The 17,041-nt window shown below is 39.0% G+C and overlaps 1 protein-coding gene across 1 annotated transcript; it reads left to right on the top strand.

Annotated features, from left to right (window-relative positions):
• The first annotated feature begins 546 nt into the window (after nucleotides 1-546).
• Nucleotides 547-4,727, top strand: LOC147611136 (uncharacterized). The gene is made up of 3 exons (XM_086785799.1): nucleotides 547-1,062; nucleotides 1,960-2,076; nucleotides 3,718-4,727. The coding sequence occupies exons 1-3, from the start codon at nucleotides 547-549 to the stop codon at nucleotides 4,360-4,362; spliced, it is 1,278 nt and encodes a 425-aa protein (XP_086641925.1). The 3' UTR covers nucleotides 4,363-4,727.
• The last annotated feature ends 12,314 nt before the right edge of the window (nucleotides 4,728-17,041 follow it).

Here is a 17,041-nt window from a genome sequence, read left to right as displayed (position 1 = left end):
CCTCTGTTTCCGAGCCGTCGTCAGGCATGTTGTTTTCATCTCTGTGCTCGGATCCATGAAGCTCTTCGTGGTGCCGGGATCTGTTCTTGCAGCGCGCAGGATGGCCTTTCTTTACTGTATTTTTCCCGTTAGCAGGATGCTTTTCTGCGTTTTCCTGTGTAAAACGCATGAAAAGCAAGCATTCTACACCTAGATTCTCAACCTGGATAGCTAGACGAGACACAGCTTTTTCGCGCTGCATCATGGCTTTGCGTTATCTTTCTGTATAACCTGTATTACCTTTTGCAGAGTAGTCATGGTATCGGATGGCTCTACGTTTGATTTAAGATGCAACTTCTCTATACTATCCTCGCTCTGATGCTTTTGTCCCTGATCTACGGATTATCTGTAATATGTTAAGTCTGATTCTGTAAATCCTGTCTGCGGTAAGCGGGGAAAGCCTCCATAGTTTTTATAGCATGGATATTCGCATGGCGTGTAGAAACCGGATCTAATTTACGTTTTTTGCGCAAGTAACTGGGGATGCTGTTGTAGGTTGCAGCTGACATGGCAAAAGGAAGAAAGTTCAAGCGTGGAGGCGGGAAGGCGGCCTCAGAGGTGAAGCTAGACCAGGAGGTAGCTGAGATTCCCAAGGATACAGCTGTTACAGAGTCAATAGAGCCAATAAAAGCAGTTGGAGTAGTGGCTGAAGCACAGAAAGTGACACCTGAAATTCCAAAGGAAGGCAAAGGGGAGCCAGTTAAGGAGAAACGGAAAAGAAGTAGGAGAGGCAAGAAGCCTGCTGCAGATGGTAGCAAGGGTGAAGACAAGAAGGTCACGGACTTTGCTGGTCTGATCTTTATGTGCAACACTTCCACTAAGAAGGATTGCTTTAAGTACCGTGTGTTTGGCTTCCCAGAGGCAAGAAAAGAGCTTGTTGAGCGGGCAAAGAAGGGAATAAAGTTGTTTTTGTTTGACATTGACCAGAGAATTCTCTATGGTATCTACAAGGCTAGCTCGCTTGGTGGAATGAATCTTGTGAGTGAGGCGTTTCAAGACTCGGAACGCAAGTTTCCAGCACAGGTCTTCACCTTAGCTCCCAGTTCAATCTATTTCAGAGTGGAAGTTTTTGTTTGCACACTTTGTTATGAGGGTGTTTGACCGTGTGTAAAGGAAGCTTGGTCAAGATACAAGTTTACTAAATGTTTGGTTGACAACACAAGCCCATGCTTTGGACAGGCAAGGTAGAGCAGGATGGCCGTATGAAATGGCTAAAGTGTGGGGTTTTGGGGCTGTTTTGGCTGCGAACCCAAAGTTTCCTGCTGTTTTACTGTTGTAGTGTGTCTCGTTACTGCATTTTTGGCTGCTCATTACATAACAATGCCTGCTGTTTCTCCTATAAAACCTCCGATTTCAGTTCTTGTCTTTACTTGTCTACAACTTTGTTGTTCTGCCGGTGCTTGCGGATTCAAGGGTACGTGTAAAAGTACACCATTTGCTGCCCAAGCAGCAGATCATCATCTACGACACCGCTGTATGGAGAGTTACTCTTAAGCTTTTTTTATTTTTATTTTTTTAAACTTTTGTTTGTTTTTGGGTGATTCTCTTCTTTCTTTTAAAATTATTTGTAAGTTCAGATTATTTGGCCTTATGACGGTATATCTCTCATAATTCTCTTTCCCCTAGTTTTCTTTCATTTACTCATATTTTTTAACATTTCCAGGTATTTCTCCTCTTCCTCTTCTCCCCCCACTGCCTTATTCTGGATCTCCCTTGTGAAGTAGTGTTTTCTTTTTCAGTCCTCAAAAATGCCAGCCGGCTACATCTTTGCTTCCTGCACCTGTGGTGTAGTCAGCCATAGGTTTAGTTGTGAAGTACTTCTAAAGGATCAGTGATCCTCATTGGTGCCCATGTATATGCTTTTAAGTTTGTGTAGTAACTTGCTGGGTTTCTGACACTTAACTTACTGACTCTGGACAGATCCGGTTTCGTATTCACAAAGATTGTCTCCCAGTTGAGGAGAGTGTCTTCAAACCTGTCATCAAGGAAAACTATTTTGGGCGTAATAAGTTCAAATGCGAATTGAGTATTGAGCAGGTTTGTCCAGTTCATTTGATGTATTTTGAATATTTGAAACCATTAATATTGTCAGTTTCTCTCTTTATTTTCCTGTTATGTTGATGCATTCTCTGCCTCTACTTAGAAGTTCTCAAGTCAGAGATCTAGCAAGCTTTATGAGTTGAATGAATGCTGGTGGTTGTGTCAATGCTCTTTAGTACTGGTAGATATGTTTGTTAAATGTGGAAGTGTTGTGAATAGCACTCCGCATATAGATGGTGCGTTCTTTCCGTTGAAGCCCACTAGAGTACCCCCTGTTTGATCGATAAGGTATTGGTTTGCACATGAGAACCTTTCCTTGGAGGGGCATTCCCTCCTTGCATGAGCTGGTTTTTTGTCTTTGAGTAGGGGTTGTTTCTTTTGTAGTTAGTGTCATATGCGGTTATTGTTTCCAACTCTCTACTTGTGCCAGTAGTAATGGCATCTTGTTTTAAGGATAGTGGGGCTTGGGCAGGCCATGTATCTAGGTTTAAATGCACTTTTGATGCCTCCAGTGGATTTGCGGCTTCGATCTGTATATGCTAGTGGAATTGGTGCGGATGTGTAATGTGCATACTGACGCATTGCTTATGCCGTGCCCTAGACACTGCAACATGCCTGGCTGTAACCTTTAAAGATGTATGTGTCTCCCATAGGACTACATCAAACCAGCACAAAAATTTCCATCTCACATAAAGTTTTGTACAGGTTGAGTCATCTATTTATGTTCACTAATTTAACTTTTGGTTGGGTGTCAGCTAAGTACTGAACCTTGATTTCCTGTACCTCATAGGCTCAAATGTATTCTGTAGTCAGATCTCAATATCGTTTGCTGTTTCTTTTACCTTTATGCATGGTGAACCTGATTTTGTGGGAGCATCAAAGGTTTGCAAAGGCAACGTGGTATTTGAGTTAGGCTGTCATGTTACTTCGATTCCCTGGCTTTGTCTCTGGATGTCAACAATGGCGCCATATGCTCTTAGCTACTCAGATTGTGTACTTCTTTTGACTGGAGTAGAGCTGTTAGAAGTTAGAACCCGGGATCTCTGTTGAAGTGTCTTGTAATGCCTGAAGTGGACATTTACTTGCCTTACATGGTACTTCTATTTTACATGCTTGCTTTAAGTGGACATTTGCTGTTTATTAAGGGGTAGAATGACCTGTTTTTAACACAATTTACTTCAATGGTCTATCTGGTTTGGTAGTAGTTTGTGTAATCATGCAAGTATCTTGTTGGAAGTTGCTAAGCATGGATGCAGGCTATTCAACATGCATTTGACCCCATGGCCTTTCAGGATTTGTTTCCTTGTTACTATTCTGCGTTACATTGCCATAGAATTTGAACCCGACAGCGTGTGCTGAGTGTGCACTCTTGTCATGGTAGCTTTCATTGAAGTGTCAAGTGTATGGCTGGCTGTTCATGATACTTGTTTGCCTGAGATTGACGCGTTAGCAGCCGAGCTCCTTGAACTGGAGGTTCTACTAAGAATTGATGCTTCAAATCATATGGCTTTCCCAGTTTTCTGCTGATTCTGGACTATGGCGGCTGCTTACTTGGTGGTCAGCTGTTCATGGACGACCTGAAAAGTTGCTATCAATGTTCAACTTCTGGTTTCTAAGTTTTGTTCTGAATGTGGGCAGGTTGGAAAACTTATGCAGTTATTTCGTCCTCTTGATGCTCACGGACTGCCAAAGCCAAAGCCAAAGCCTGGGCCTGGGAAGGAAACAAGGCGAGAATCTTTCTCTAAAGGCAGTGCACCTCGAGGTCCCCGAACACGGGCTCCACCTTCTCGAGGTGTCCCTAATAACGCTAGGGAACGGCCGTATCCCAGGGAGTATCCCCCTTCACTTCCAAGGGAGCGTCGTCCTAGTGAATTGGGTCCTCGTAGTCAGCCAGGCTACTTCTCTTCTCAGGTATTACCAAACCCAGATATTGGGCTTTTGGAAGCTGAGGCTCTCTACAGGCAAAGGCTCCAGATGAGACAACTGCAGGATGCTCGTATAGAGGCATTAGACAGGAGGGCTTACATATTGGATCCTCTGATGGATGCATCATCGAGACAGGTAGGTGTCTCGAGTGAACTTCCTCGCCAAAGGATTCCTGATGATCTGTATGTGGATGAGCGTAGCCTCTTACTTCCGAAGCGGCCTCTTCTTCAGGAAGATCTCTACAGGGATGTACCCTATCAAAGGGAGATTCTTCACAGTGGTCATGGGGATGGGCATACACTCCCTGGGACCTTGCCATACGAATCCTTGACCACTCTGCCATGGCGCTATCCATGAGGTTTCATGCTACATTGGAGATTGGACAAGCATCTCTAACCTTTAAAGTGGAGCATTGGACTCAATCTTTTTGGCTAGAAGATGAGGACTATCTTTTTGGCCAGCAGATTAGTTAGTAGTGTATCAAATGTTTGTATAAACGTTCGGCTATCTGCTTCTGCCTGCTAGGTTGCTGCAGTGATCAGCAGGCAGTCTTATTGGCAATTCTTCTGGCTGTGACTACAGTAGAGCAGGTAGAATAGTATTGGTTTATGAAGTTGGCTCTCGAAGAGGCATACAGAGTCTCTTTCATAAGTATTTTCAAGGGTCCTACTCAGTTTCTCTGCCTTGCAAGTACTTTTTTAGCACTAATTTGCTTTCTGATACACACTGGTTTTCTGCTGCTGTCTCGTCTTCATATTGGAACACTGTTCCTTTATGATACGGGTCATGCGCTCCCATGTTTCATGCCTTAGTCTGTTTGCTGCCATGTGAAGGAGTGAGGCTTCAGGTTATGAAGTCTTGCTACTTTGCTATAATGTTTGAAATTATGTGATGAGTAGGTGCATATTAAGACCTACTGGAACATTCCTGCATGACACGGTCATGCTCTCCCATGTCTCAGGTCTAAGCCTGTTTGTTGTCATGTTGTGGCCTCAGGTGTAAAGTCTTCTTAATTTGCTATAATGTTTGAAATTTGTGTGTAGTGAGTAGGTGCATATTAGCAATTACTGGTTGGGAATGCTTTTCTCCTGTGCCCCCGAACCCCTATAAAACTTATATAGTAGCCATCGAGGGATTGACTCTCTCTAGTGGGTCGTACTTTGATTGGCTTGGTTCAGTCTCCATCAATGACCATGGTTGAGTCTACACAGGTACGTGAAACTTAGCATCATGGTTTATATATGAAGAATGGAATACCAAGGTGGGCTTCTTTACATGTAAACCTGTGCACTTACGTGGGACTCTTGTCATGTTAGTACAAATACAGGTAGTCCAGGCAGTACATGAAGCTGTTCGGAAGCGTTGTGAGACCAGATTTAGCTATAAGATGTGCATTTTTCCAGTTTAGTGTGGGAGTCTAAACTGAACTTTTCTTTTATGCATGTGAAAACTGCACTAGTACAGGAATGCGGTAAAAGCTGCACAGCCTATTTTGCTAAGTTCCATCAAGGAAATATAAAAGTTGAGTCAAGAGGAGGCTCAGCCCTGAGTGTTGAGCCAGTGTGCGTATGCTTACTGATGATGTCACTGTGCCTCCGAGAAATGTTGGCTAACTAGTTTAACTTAAGTGATTCTGTGAATAGTGATTTAATGGTGGCTGTTGCAAGCCAAATTAGTTTACATTGTGGGAGCTACATATGTTCGTCAGCCAAGGCCGTAGTATCTGTGTAGGCACAATCGTGCAGCTGTGAAGTCCTTGAGCATGGGATTGTGGCTAAATTTGAGTTTCACTGAGGTCTTTTGGGGGGAGGTCTATGGTTTGGGGGGCAGGGTCAACTCTTGGTGAAACCTATGATAGTCATTGCAATCTCCACTATTCCGGTGCCCAGCATTCCAGATCCTGGAGCAGGGTTAGAGCTGAGAAGAATCTTTGAATAGCACTGTAAAAAGCTAGAGTATATCTATGTATCATGCTGTGTTTGAATGAAAGCTGTTGGCTTGCGAGGTAGTGTATGGGAATGCGTCGGGCATTAACAAACTGGATTGCTAATGCCCGTGCTTTTAGTTTTCAGAGGTGAAGTACTTTTTGTAAGTGTCCTTTAAGAAAGCTCAATTTCCACTATTTGCAATCTTGCCTGCCTGGTTTGCCAATTTTATACCTAAGAGAGTGGAAGGTACTGTGCACACTACAGGAACTGTAGCGGGTTCTGGCACATGTGTGTAAATAAGACATAAATGATTTGGTGTGGCCTCTAATCCCTTTAGGCCAACTTGTCCTCGTCTTGCCTAACTGTCTTGCAATGTCTGTACACAATGTTTTCTTTTTTAGATGCACTGACAGTTAGGACACATCTTGTCCTATGATAACTGGATTATATGTGTGGATTAGTGAGTTATACGCTATCTTTAACTGCATGTTTTTCCACTGGTGAATTTCCATCTACGTGGGTAATGGTGTGAATTTGCATAAATAAAGGTGTGAATTCACATATACTTGGGTAAAGTTAGCCTGAATAGGGAAAAATAAAAAGAGATTAAAGGTGGCTCAACTTTTGTAAAATATGCTGGTTGAACCGTTGCATCAGTTTTTCTAGTTTCTGTGGAATTTTTCGAACTGTTGATATACAAGCTGGAAGTTTATATCCTCTGTTTTATTGTCTTCACACTCACTTATTGCAACCTTCTTCTCATGAGCTCATGTGCAAGTCTGTGCGTGAGTGTACTCAAACTCAGGTGTACATTCAAACTTTGCATGTGTGTAGCCTGTGTGAGTGATGTACGAGAGAGAGAGAGAGAGAGAGAGAGAGAGAGAGAGAGAGCTTGACTTGTTCAACCAAATTAGAGGTAGTGTTTATTTGGTTCACTGATGCTGGAGGGCAACATTGTTTTTTTTTTGACAAGATATGACATACATGTAAAAGACATCCACATTTAGTGGGTGAGGGTATTGGAATCTCATCTTGGAGTCCAGCACCTTAATCACTTTGTGGCGGATTAGCACTTTTATATTATTGTTGGTAATATCATGTGTTCGGAAGGGTTATTAGAATTAATGTTTACCCTCGTGCATGTTTTTGCACACCCAAGCAATGAAGAATATACATGAGATCTTGAATTGGAATTGGATCATATGTTAACTTCTTGATGAATGAGCAATTCTAGCTAATCAAAGTACACGTCTCTGCTCTTAAATTCCACATGCCTGTCTGAGTATGTAGTGTGCAACCAATGTACTCTCAGGAATGATGAAGGAAATCGGTGAGCAATAGAAGTTGTAATATACAGTTCTATTATCTTTCAAGTCACTAGAGCAAAAGTTTAAGAACTCAATGTTCTTGTAGTAGTGACCTCACAGTTTGGCCGTAGCCATCATCTTCATCCTTGTAGGTTTGATTGTAACAGGTGAATGCTAGCCATTTTGGAAAGAAAATTGAAACATGGGGTGAGGGCAACAGCCCAGTGGTTGAGCTGTTAGTGAGACGTGAGTTGGAGTCTGTATCCTCCAATGGGGAAACAAAGAGTGTGTTTGATAAATGCATGGTAAAAACATGAGTTGGAACATTAAAAGATGGTGGTCTTACCAAATTATGGCATGATATCTCGAGTAAGTAGATTTACTCTCATGGTAGGAATATAAATGATAAGGATGCATGGCTTTGGGAGAGTGATTTTTCATTTATTGTTATACGATACAGAGAGTAGAGGATTGTATGTATACTACATGGGTCTGAGGGGGCATAGAGTGGATGCATTTTTTGAGGTGGTACGCATTCGAAGGACAGAGTTGATGTTCATTTTGTAGAAATCTTAAAGGAGGGAGAGAGAGAGAGAGAGAGAGAGAGAGAGAGAGTAAAGGACAGCGTCGAGGTTCATTTTGTAGAAATCTTAAAAGAGAGAGAGAGAGAGAGAGAGAGAGAGAGAGAGAGAGTAATAACCTCTACAAAACACTTGAAGAGCCTATGAGACCATGAAAAGAGTTCAATGATACCATGGGTATATAGTGCCATGGAAAAGAACAAGAATATTGAAACATGACTTTACAAGCCTCATGATGGTAGATGTGGCTATGGTGAGAACATGTCACTACCCGCTTCTCTGTCTATCCAAGGGATGGACGGAAATGGTTAACCCGAAGGTCCTGGGGTTAAGAGGACCGAGCTATGCGAGTGCTTCATCAATCGAGCTAATAACCGAAGCAACTTTTTGTGCAATTTATGTGTTTTCGTTTCTATGATCGGCAATTATTTATGGTTCAAGTTTGTTATTGCCCAGGGTTGTAATCCAATTTTTACTTATCCATTTATTTACGGCGTATTTTGATTCCCGATAACCTGTGCCTTGGATCCAATCCATTGTGAAATAGTTCTTAAAATAAGTGATGACTTGAATCATAATCTCCCTACAATTTATGAAAGAATTGTTGAGGAGATAGATGGTGCCAAAGCTTATTTCGAAGAATCTTATGGACATCTCTACTTGGTGGAGGTTGTTGGTGCTTTGGGTTGGGGGCGGTTGGCATGTAGGATGGAGTGGGCCTACCCACTTGGGACTGTTGTGGGATGTGGATATGGTCGCTATGAATGGTTGCTACGAGTTGATGTTGATGCGGTGGTGTTAACATGTGTGGGTGATGTGGATGCTCATGTCTTGAAGATATTATTGATGGATCTTGAGCCAACATCTTGTATGGCTTCACCTAGTCTCTCAACATGTCCTCACTTCATCGATATGTTGTTTGGGCTTCATCATCTTGATACATTTTTGGTTCTCGGGTGCCTTGATACTTGCAAGTTACATCATAATACTTTTTATCTTATCAACATGCTCCACAAATGAGTCATGTTAAGCCCATAGAATCAAATTTTCAGTTTTATCTATGAATTTTTTTTATCTTAGCTCCAAATAGTTTCTCTAGCTCTTCTTAGGCTTCTTTGGCATGTTGATGTGATGAATTATATTATCCCCAAGACTTAACCCAATGATGGCCATGGCTTTTCTATCTTTATTTATCCATGCTTTGACCTTAGCCTTACTCCTTTCATTGAGCTTATCTTCATTTATTACCCCCTAGAGCTTCTTTTGTATAAGTAGAGGCTTTGGTTGGTTCTTCACCACTAAATTTATCCACTAAGATTTGGGTAGCCATGGCTTAATGAGGAGGGTCTTATTGAGATTTATAGTTGTATCTTGGTAGTGTCTACTCACTTACAATGATTGGAATAAGATTTAGCTTTGATTTAGATGCTAACCATGATTGTGACTACTAATCTAAAGAGAAATGTAGGCAAATCTCAACTGAGAAATTGAAATAGTTTTACTTAGAATTGAACCAAATGATTTTGGACAGTCAATTAGCAGCAACAAGTAGGGGAGAGATAAATCAATATTAAGCTTATTAATTATTAGATTAAGTAGCTTAATTAAAGTTAACTCAAATGGTAATATACAGAGGTGAATCGAAATATTGGCTGGATCATCTGCAAATCTGATTTCACAGCTAGATTTGCTGCATCGAAAACCCCTACGCTTTAATGGAATTGTATCGCCTTCAAGAGAACTCGTCGATTTGGTGATTTTTAAAGAATATATGGTGCTGCTTTTTGCAGATGCGATTGCGCTCAGCTTGTTGACAACGAACCCATCTAATTATTTGTGGCTACGCCTTCGCTCTTGAGTTCTTCATGTGTCCCTTGAAGCATTTTGCAAATGGTTGAGCACGTTGTTGCCAGGAGCTCCTCCATGATTGTTTTTTAGCTATAGGTTTTTTTTTGGGGGTTTTTTTTTGGGATAAAATGATTAGTGGATAGTTAAAAAAGTGATTAATGCTAATATTTATGTTAAAATCAGATGCTGATTGAGATGGTTAGGGATGAGAGACGATACATTGGCTCTGATATACCAAGTTGAAATATTAGCATTGCCCAAAATAGAATGAGCAGAAGAAAAGGCTATAGTGGATAAAAGGTTAAAAAATACATGATTAGAGCATGTAATTGATATTAATCAAAATATTAATGATATTGATTAATGCTAATTATAAACCCATGAATTTCATCAGAGAAAATTAGTTTGTTACATCAATTTTAAAGAGATCAGTCAGATTCACAAATCTCTCCTTGACTACCATGAATCTCTCTACCCTTTTCTTAGAATATCTCCATTACCCTTTCACCCTTTTCACGACATCAGTTACATCCACCAGCTCCATCAACCTATGATCGTGTGGTGATTGGAGCTCTTGTAAGCGCCCAGTGAGCTGTGAAGGAGGGACCGATTCGATGGCTTTGCAAAAATTCAAAAGGCAAAAATACACATGCTTCCTCCATGAGAGCCCGTAGAATTAATATGTGGTTCAATGTGGAGAAAGTTGTCCTTGTAACAATTTTGTTACACTGCAACCATGCTACTTTTTATAGATTTCGCGCAAAGGTAAAGTTGCATTTTTGGCAATCAACAATACGTTTGCACTCATGAGCATGTTAAGAATGGCCAAATTTTGATTAATAAATCGTAGTTAAAAGAACAAATAATTTTGATTCTCTTTGAAAGCAAGTATTCATTTTCATTGTCATTGAAAATGATCAATAAGTTGAGACAATAAGCTATTTAATGCATGAAAGGCTTTGTATAGAGGTTTCCATTTAAAAATTAAAGCACATTGTTAAGATATCCACTTGCTAAAACGAAGTTTATATTGGGGAGTTGTTGAATGGGAAGAGAACTATGAACTTTGGATAATACACTTAATAATTGTTTTACCCCATATTTTGATACATGTACTTGCAAGTCAAGTAGCAAGAGGCCTAAGACACTCAAGATAGATTTTATGATATTAGTGAAATCATTGACATTGATACTGATGTGCTTAGCATGAATAGCTCAAGCAAGCTTCGGCTTACTATCAATCAAGCAAAATTGATGTGATGGTCATGTAGGAAGAGCCTACCAAGACAAGGCTTTTACACACAGATCTTTCATGACCTCATCATGAACCAACCTTGAAGGGGCTGCCTTTGCTATAAGGCAGGCAACATATAAAGAACTCACCAGCTAGACAAGACTTGCACAGATCCCTCGTGACCTCATGAACCAACCTTGAAAAGGCTGCCTTTGGAGGATATTTTGGAGTAGATGCTTGTTGCTGATCTAATTCAACACGTTGTCTCTCTCTATCCACCATCGAGGTATGTCTTCTTGCACCTTAGTACGAGAATTCCTTGTAGATGCTTGGCATGTGTGCCATATTAAAGTGAATGATTGAAAGAGAGGAAGTAAAGGGGACAACTTAAATGAAGCTACTGACCTTTATCATCTCACTTCACATATAAGAAGTTCTAGTTGAACTTTGTAATAAGAAAATGTGATTATATTTAAAAAGACAATTCAAGGATACATTTGCACCTTAATTACATGAACTTATGTGCTAGCACTTTATTATTTCTTGCACTTCCATTTGATGGTAAGTCTTCCACTAGTTTTAACCACTTTGCATGGTTTTCTCTGGCTGTTAAGCTGCCATAGTATGCTTTTAGTAAGGTCATTAAGATTTTAATCTCTATTAATGTACCACCTTCAAGTGATTGCTTTACTTCAATTTTCATCCAATTTCACGAGCTGAATTTAAGTAAACCACGACACTCCATTGTAGTCTAATTATAGAAATTTTTCCGTTGTGCATATTCAATACAGAGTTATTGAATGTATACAACTTATAGACTTTTTTTAGTTCAACTTGTAAGTTTGTGTATTATATGTGTATAGGCTTCCCAATGAGTTCAAAGACCTTTGCATTTAATAAGAATCTTGCTTATGCCATGTGACAAGGTCATGGAAGAGGTAGAATTCTTTTCCTTTTAAACATACCCATCATCTAATTTGTCATACTTACCAACCTAATTTAGATTGTGTACCCATGTACTGAGACTTGTATCCCAGCCTCGTAGAAAATTCTATGATGTACTATGGACTTTATGTACCTCAGTATCCTCAGCCGCATTTGAATGTTGCTTCCTTAGGGCCTACATAAATTCATGTACTAATCCAACCGAATAGCTCAATTTCTATCTCGGTGATAGTCATGTAAATCAAACTACCTACTATGTGCCTATACATAGTAGGGTCCTCCAAGAGACCACCTATATCTATAGAAAGTGGCAAAGAGATTGGCTCACACCCTATCATCCCATACTTATCATGTCCACATCATACTGCCTCTACAACCATCAAGCGATCTAATCACCTCTATACTGAGGAAGTATCACGGCTCATCCAAATCTTGTTGCATTTAAATTTTTCCTTAAGAAGCATCTTCACCTTATGAATGTCATCATCATTGCAACCTATGATAATCAACATCAACATTGATGACCACTAACACAATTCCCTTGCTAGTCTTTCTCACATAAAGTGAGAAATTAATATGGAATATCTGAAATCAATATTAAATATCTAAAATTCAATATTGATAAGATACTCTCCTATTTTATTTGACCATGCTCTAGGTGTCTGCTTCAAGCCATATAAGGCTTTGCGCACAACCTATAAACAAAATTTGGGTGTTGTGCATGATCCTCATATCTTGGTGGCTATAGTATGTAAACTTCCTCCCATAAATCATCACTATATAAAAATGCATCTTTTACATCCCATCCTGATGTAAAGACCATCCCCTTAGTTATAGCTATAGCAATGACTACTCTTACTAGCAAGCGGGCTTAATGTCTCCTCATAGTCAATGCTACATGTTAATGCATATCCCTTGGTAACCAATCTTACCTTATATCTAATGCCAACAAATCCATCTACATTGTGCTTCACTTTGAAGAACCACTTACATCTAATTTCCTTCTTCGCCTTAGGGAAAGGCACCAAATCCCACGTCCCATTATAATCTAAGGCAGTCATCTCTTCTTCCATGGCTTATGTCAAAGTGTATCTTCCCAATTTATGTCCAAGTATCTCCTCAAAACATGTGGGCTCTACCTCTCTTGTTTATCTTTGACCATATATACATACCCATTGTACCTCAACTTGACCACTGGATATCTAACTCTAGTAGACCTGTGTACACACTTGGATCATGTGGGCTTGTATAGCTTTGAGCACATATACCTACCCATCATACCTTAACCTGTCCACTAGATATCTGACTCTAGTAGACTTGCGTACACCTGGATCACTGTCATATGTTTCCAACAGCTTTGTTCTGAGCCACTAAGAGGCCACTTTGTTCTCTCACCACCAGCGAGCTTGAACACCCCAAGGTCGCTTATCCTGACCTCACCCAAACTGAAGAGCTTGAGTCAAGGTTGATCAAGCCCTAGACTTGCCATTGTCCACAATGATGCAAATTCTCTCGCTACCCTTGTCCATCTTATCTGCCATCTCTGAATTCAATCTTTCTTTATTAGCTTTTATTTCATTCTCTTTATCATAACCATTGTATAAAGACATCATAGCAACACTTTAGGAATTAGCTTAATCATTTTTACACTTCCATGACAATTATATTCTGATAGTAATTTGTATTCTCTATTCAATCTTTCTTTATCAGTTTAATTTCATTCTCTTCTTATAATCATTATACAAAGATATCATATAGCAGCACTTTACGAATCAACTTAGTTATTTTTACACGTTCATGACAAGTAAATTCTCATAGTAATTTGTATGCTCTTTTAAAATTTCCTCAACACACCTACTCAACCCTTAGCTTTCAAAAGAGTAAGTATGATACTTAAAGAATATTCTTAATTACCATCACTTGTAAATTAGCTGTAAACAGAAACAACAATATTAAGAAAAGATAATACTTTTTACTTGCGCATTTCAATTTTCTTTATCAATGAAGAAATGAAATCTCTCTTTAATCTCCTACACTCTCACAAAACCCTTGACTCTCTCATAGTACAAGATAGGGAAATCATACCCTATGCTATGCCCAATTTATACACAATTAATCCATCCTCTATCATTCCTAATTTACAATTACAAATTACCTTTCTCTACGTCAAGAGAGAGAAAATCCTAACCCTAATTAACTATACAAATTTCCAAACACAGCACTATAAAATGATAATTACAACATAAATGTCTCTACTCTAGTTGAGAGATTAGGGAAGGTAGATTATCCCTAATCTTCTTGAAAAGCATAAAAGAGATGCTTAAATTAATTAAAAATTAAGAAAACACAAAGAGGGAAGAATTCCTATGAGAATTGATTAAAGTATAGCCTAATCACACAATTTCACTTCTCTACTTACTCTAATCATTAAGCCTAATTGCTAAATTAATAAAATTATTATAAATTAATTGTGAGAAAGAGCTCTCTAATTATTGACTTGAGAGCAAAAGAGAGAAATAAGAGTAGAAAAATCCAAGAAAGGACTCCCTGCCCCGGGACACTATACAACACTCTATAATACATAAGCATAATAAAGCCCTAGGGAAAGATTAATTACAACAAATTTAAAGAAAACCAAAAAATTACTTACAAAACACTTGGCTTGACCAAAAAATTACTTACAAAACACTTGGCTTGACTGTAGGAGAGCGGGAAGTACCCTTTAGCTTCAAAAGCTACTCCAATATCACCTGACAGTGGAGGGGGTAGTAGTAGTAGGAGGCACTAGGCAACAAGAGGGATGATTAATCATGACAAAAACCAAAGCCATGGGAAGTAGGCGGATTTTTTTTTAGCTTGGAGGTAGAGAGAAGAAGTCTTTTGACAACCCAAATACAACAATAATATAATAATGGGTGTGGTCACACAAGGAAAGGGGATGGTGAAAGTTAAGGTGAGAAGCATCCAATCTATTCCAGAAGGAGGTATGGTGGACACATGGCTAAGGGATGGGAAAGCAAGCCCTTTAAGTAGGTTTCCCAACAAGCAGGCCCCTTATTATTAAGGTCCAATTACCTAAGGTTATAATCTGCACACACCTCGGTGTCTCAATATTCACTTACATTGGACCAAAGTTTCATCTTTAAAAATAATAATTTATTATTTAAATTTTAAAAATAATTTAATATTTTTCTTTAATTTCTTGTTAATGCACCTTGCCCAACTTGTTAGATATTTATGATAGTACTATAGTGAGGCCATGTAGTACTGATGCCATACACACTTTTGTCCCATCGAGTTTTTTCCCATGACCATCCATGTGTGAACAAACACCTTACGGTTAGCTAGTATATAAGCAACCACATCCATTGTTTAAGGTTGATGCTCATTTGTACTTTTTGTATTTGTGGAGAGCTTTATTTCTCTCGTCTTTAAGTTAGCCATTCTCTTTACACTCTTGTATTCTTCTTATTGAGCATTGTGTGTGTGTGAGGTTAGCTCTATCGTGAGCTAATAACGGTTTTAGAGTTTCCATTGAAGCTTGCTTTGATTTCTGCCTCCACAAGTTTGGAGCTCTACAATAAAAACTTCCATCGCCACCATAACACGAGATAAGACTTTCAATGTTTTTGGATTTCCTTTTTTAATTATAGTGTGTCCGTTTTTGAATTATAGCGTGTCCGTTCATTTTATTCTGATATTTATGATTCATTTTATACATTTGTAATACTTTTGTGATACACTTTTGATACATTTGTGATACTTTTAATACATTTGTGATATATCCTTAAGTGTCAATCACTATAGCGTGAAGTGAGTGGCATGAAGTCCTCGCATTGTTTTTATCTTATAATACCAATTGTGTTTTTGTTTCTTGCATTTTTGCATTAATTGTTTGAACTCCTCTGCATAAGAAATGGTGGTTAGGATTGCATGGTGGTCTTTTCTGATTTCCCCATGTCAAAAATCAATACTACGTGACAAATCACTATGATGTGAGACAAGACCTTACAAATTTTTTTTTGAATATGGTCTTCGCATTTGTAGTGGAATTTTTGATCTTTGAGTCATATTTAGGGTCTCTACTCTGATATCCTCACATTATTTGAATTCATGAGATCCCTATGCACATTGTAGAGATACAATACTTGTTGTTAGACTTGATCCCATGCTGTTTTTCACTTGATTATGTGTGCCTATTGCATGTTAGGATTAGATCTATGTGAAAGCTTGTTGCTTCTCTGTTGTACTAATATAAGCTTGTTTGTCTGTTTGCATTTGCATGGCTTGCCTCTTTGAAGTTGTTTGAGTCATTGACTCCTTGAAGTACACATTTCTTACTCCCTCCTTGTTGGCATGCTACAAATCTCTTTTGCATGTAGATCAATCAATGATATGCATTGCTCCTCTGACATCCAAAGCTCCCAATCTTGTGGTGTATGGAGCACATTGGTTTACACTAATGGACTGGATTCGATTCCGAGCAAGGTTAGTTGCCATTCTAAAACTAAGGATCAAAAGCATGCACGTTATACTGTAATCTTTGATCCTCTTGTTTGAAACTAATCAATCTTGCATTCTTGTATCGATTCTATAGATTTTGCCTTGTGTCCATCAAGGTTGCAAGAACTACAAGGTCAAATTTCTCATGCCAAAATGTTGTCCAAAATTGGTCCTAATCACCAACTCTTGTAATAGTCTTGCATATCTTCTAAACAAGATGCACTAATCTGGCTTCTCTTACATCAGTTTCAACAATATCACAGTTTCTTGAATTTGCTACAATTTCTCTTAAAGAAAAAGAACTTCTTATAAGAAATGATCAAGATTAGGAAATTTTTAATCAAGAATCACTCATTGTCCAAGGCTGCTTGACAATTTTTGCACATAATCTTGTAAACTTTACAAATCTTCACAAAGAACCTTGTAAACTGCACTCTACATACCACATTCTACACAATCTTCAAGATTTGTAAACTACACCACTTTGCACAGTAAACTTTATATAAATTTGACATGAGAACTCTGTAAGCTGCACACAAATCTATTCCAAACCATAACAAAACTGCAATCTGCACCCCTTCTTGATGAACTCTGCAACAATATTTGCACAGCCAATAGTTCTTTCCAAGTTGCCAAGTCTCCCCAGAAACTAGGCAAATGTGGAAGAAAATTAGGGTTTATGGATAGATT

The sequence above is a fragment of the Cibotium barometz genome, chromosome 48 (assembly GCF_041138505.1).
Source record: "Cibotium barometz isolate CiBa-2024 chromosome 48, ASM4113850v1, whole genome shotgun sequence".
Taxonomy (NCBI): Eukaryota; Viridiplantae; Streptophyta; class Polypodiopsida; order Cyatheales; family Cibotiaceae; genus Cibotium; species Cibotium barometz.
The sequence above is the reverse complement of the archived record's forward strand: the minus strand, read 5'-3'. Positions and strand labels throughout refer to the sequence as shown.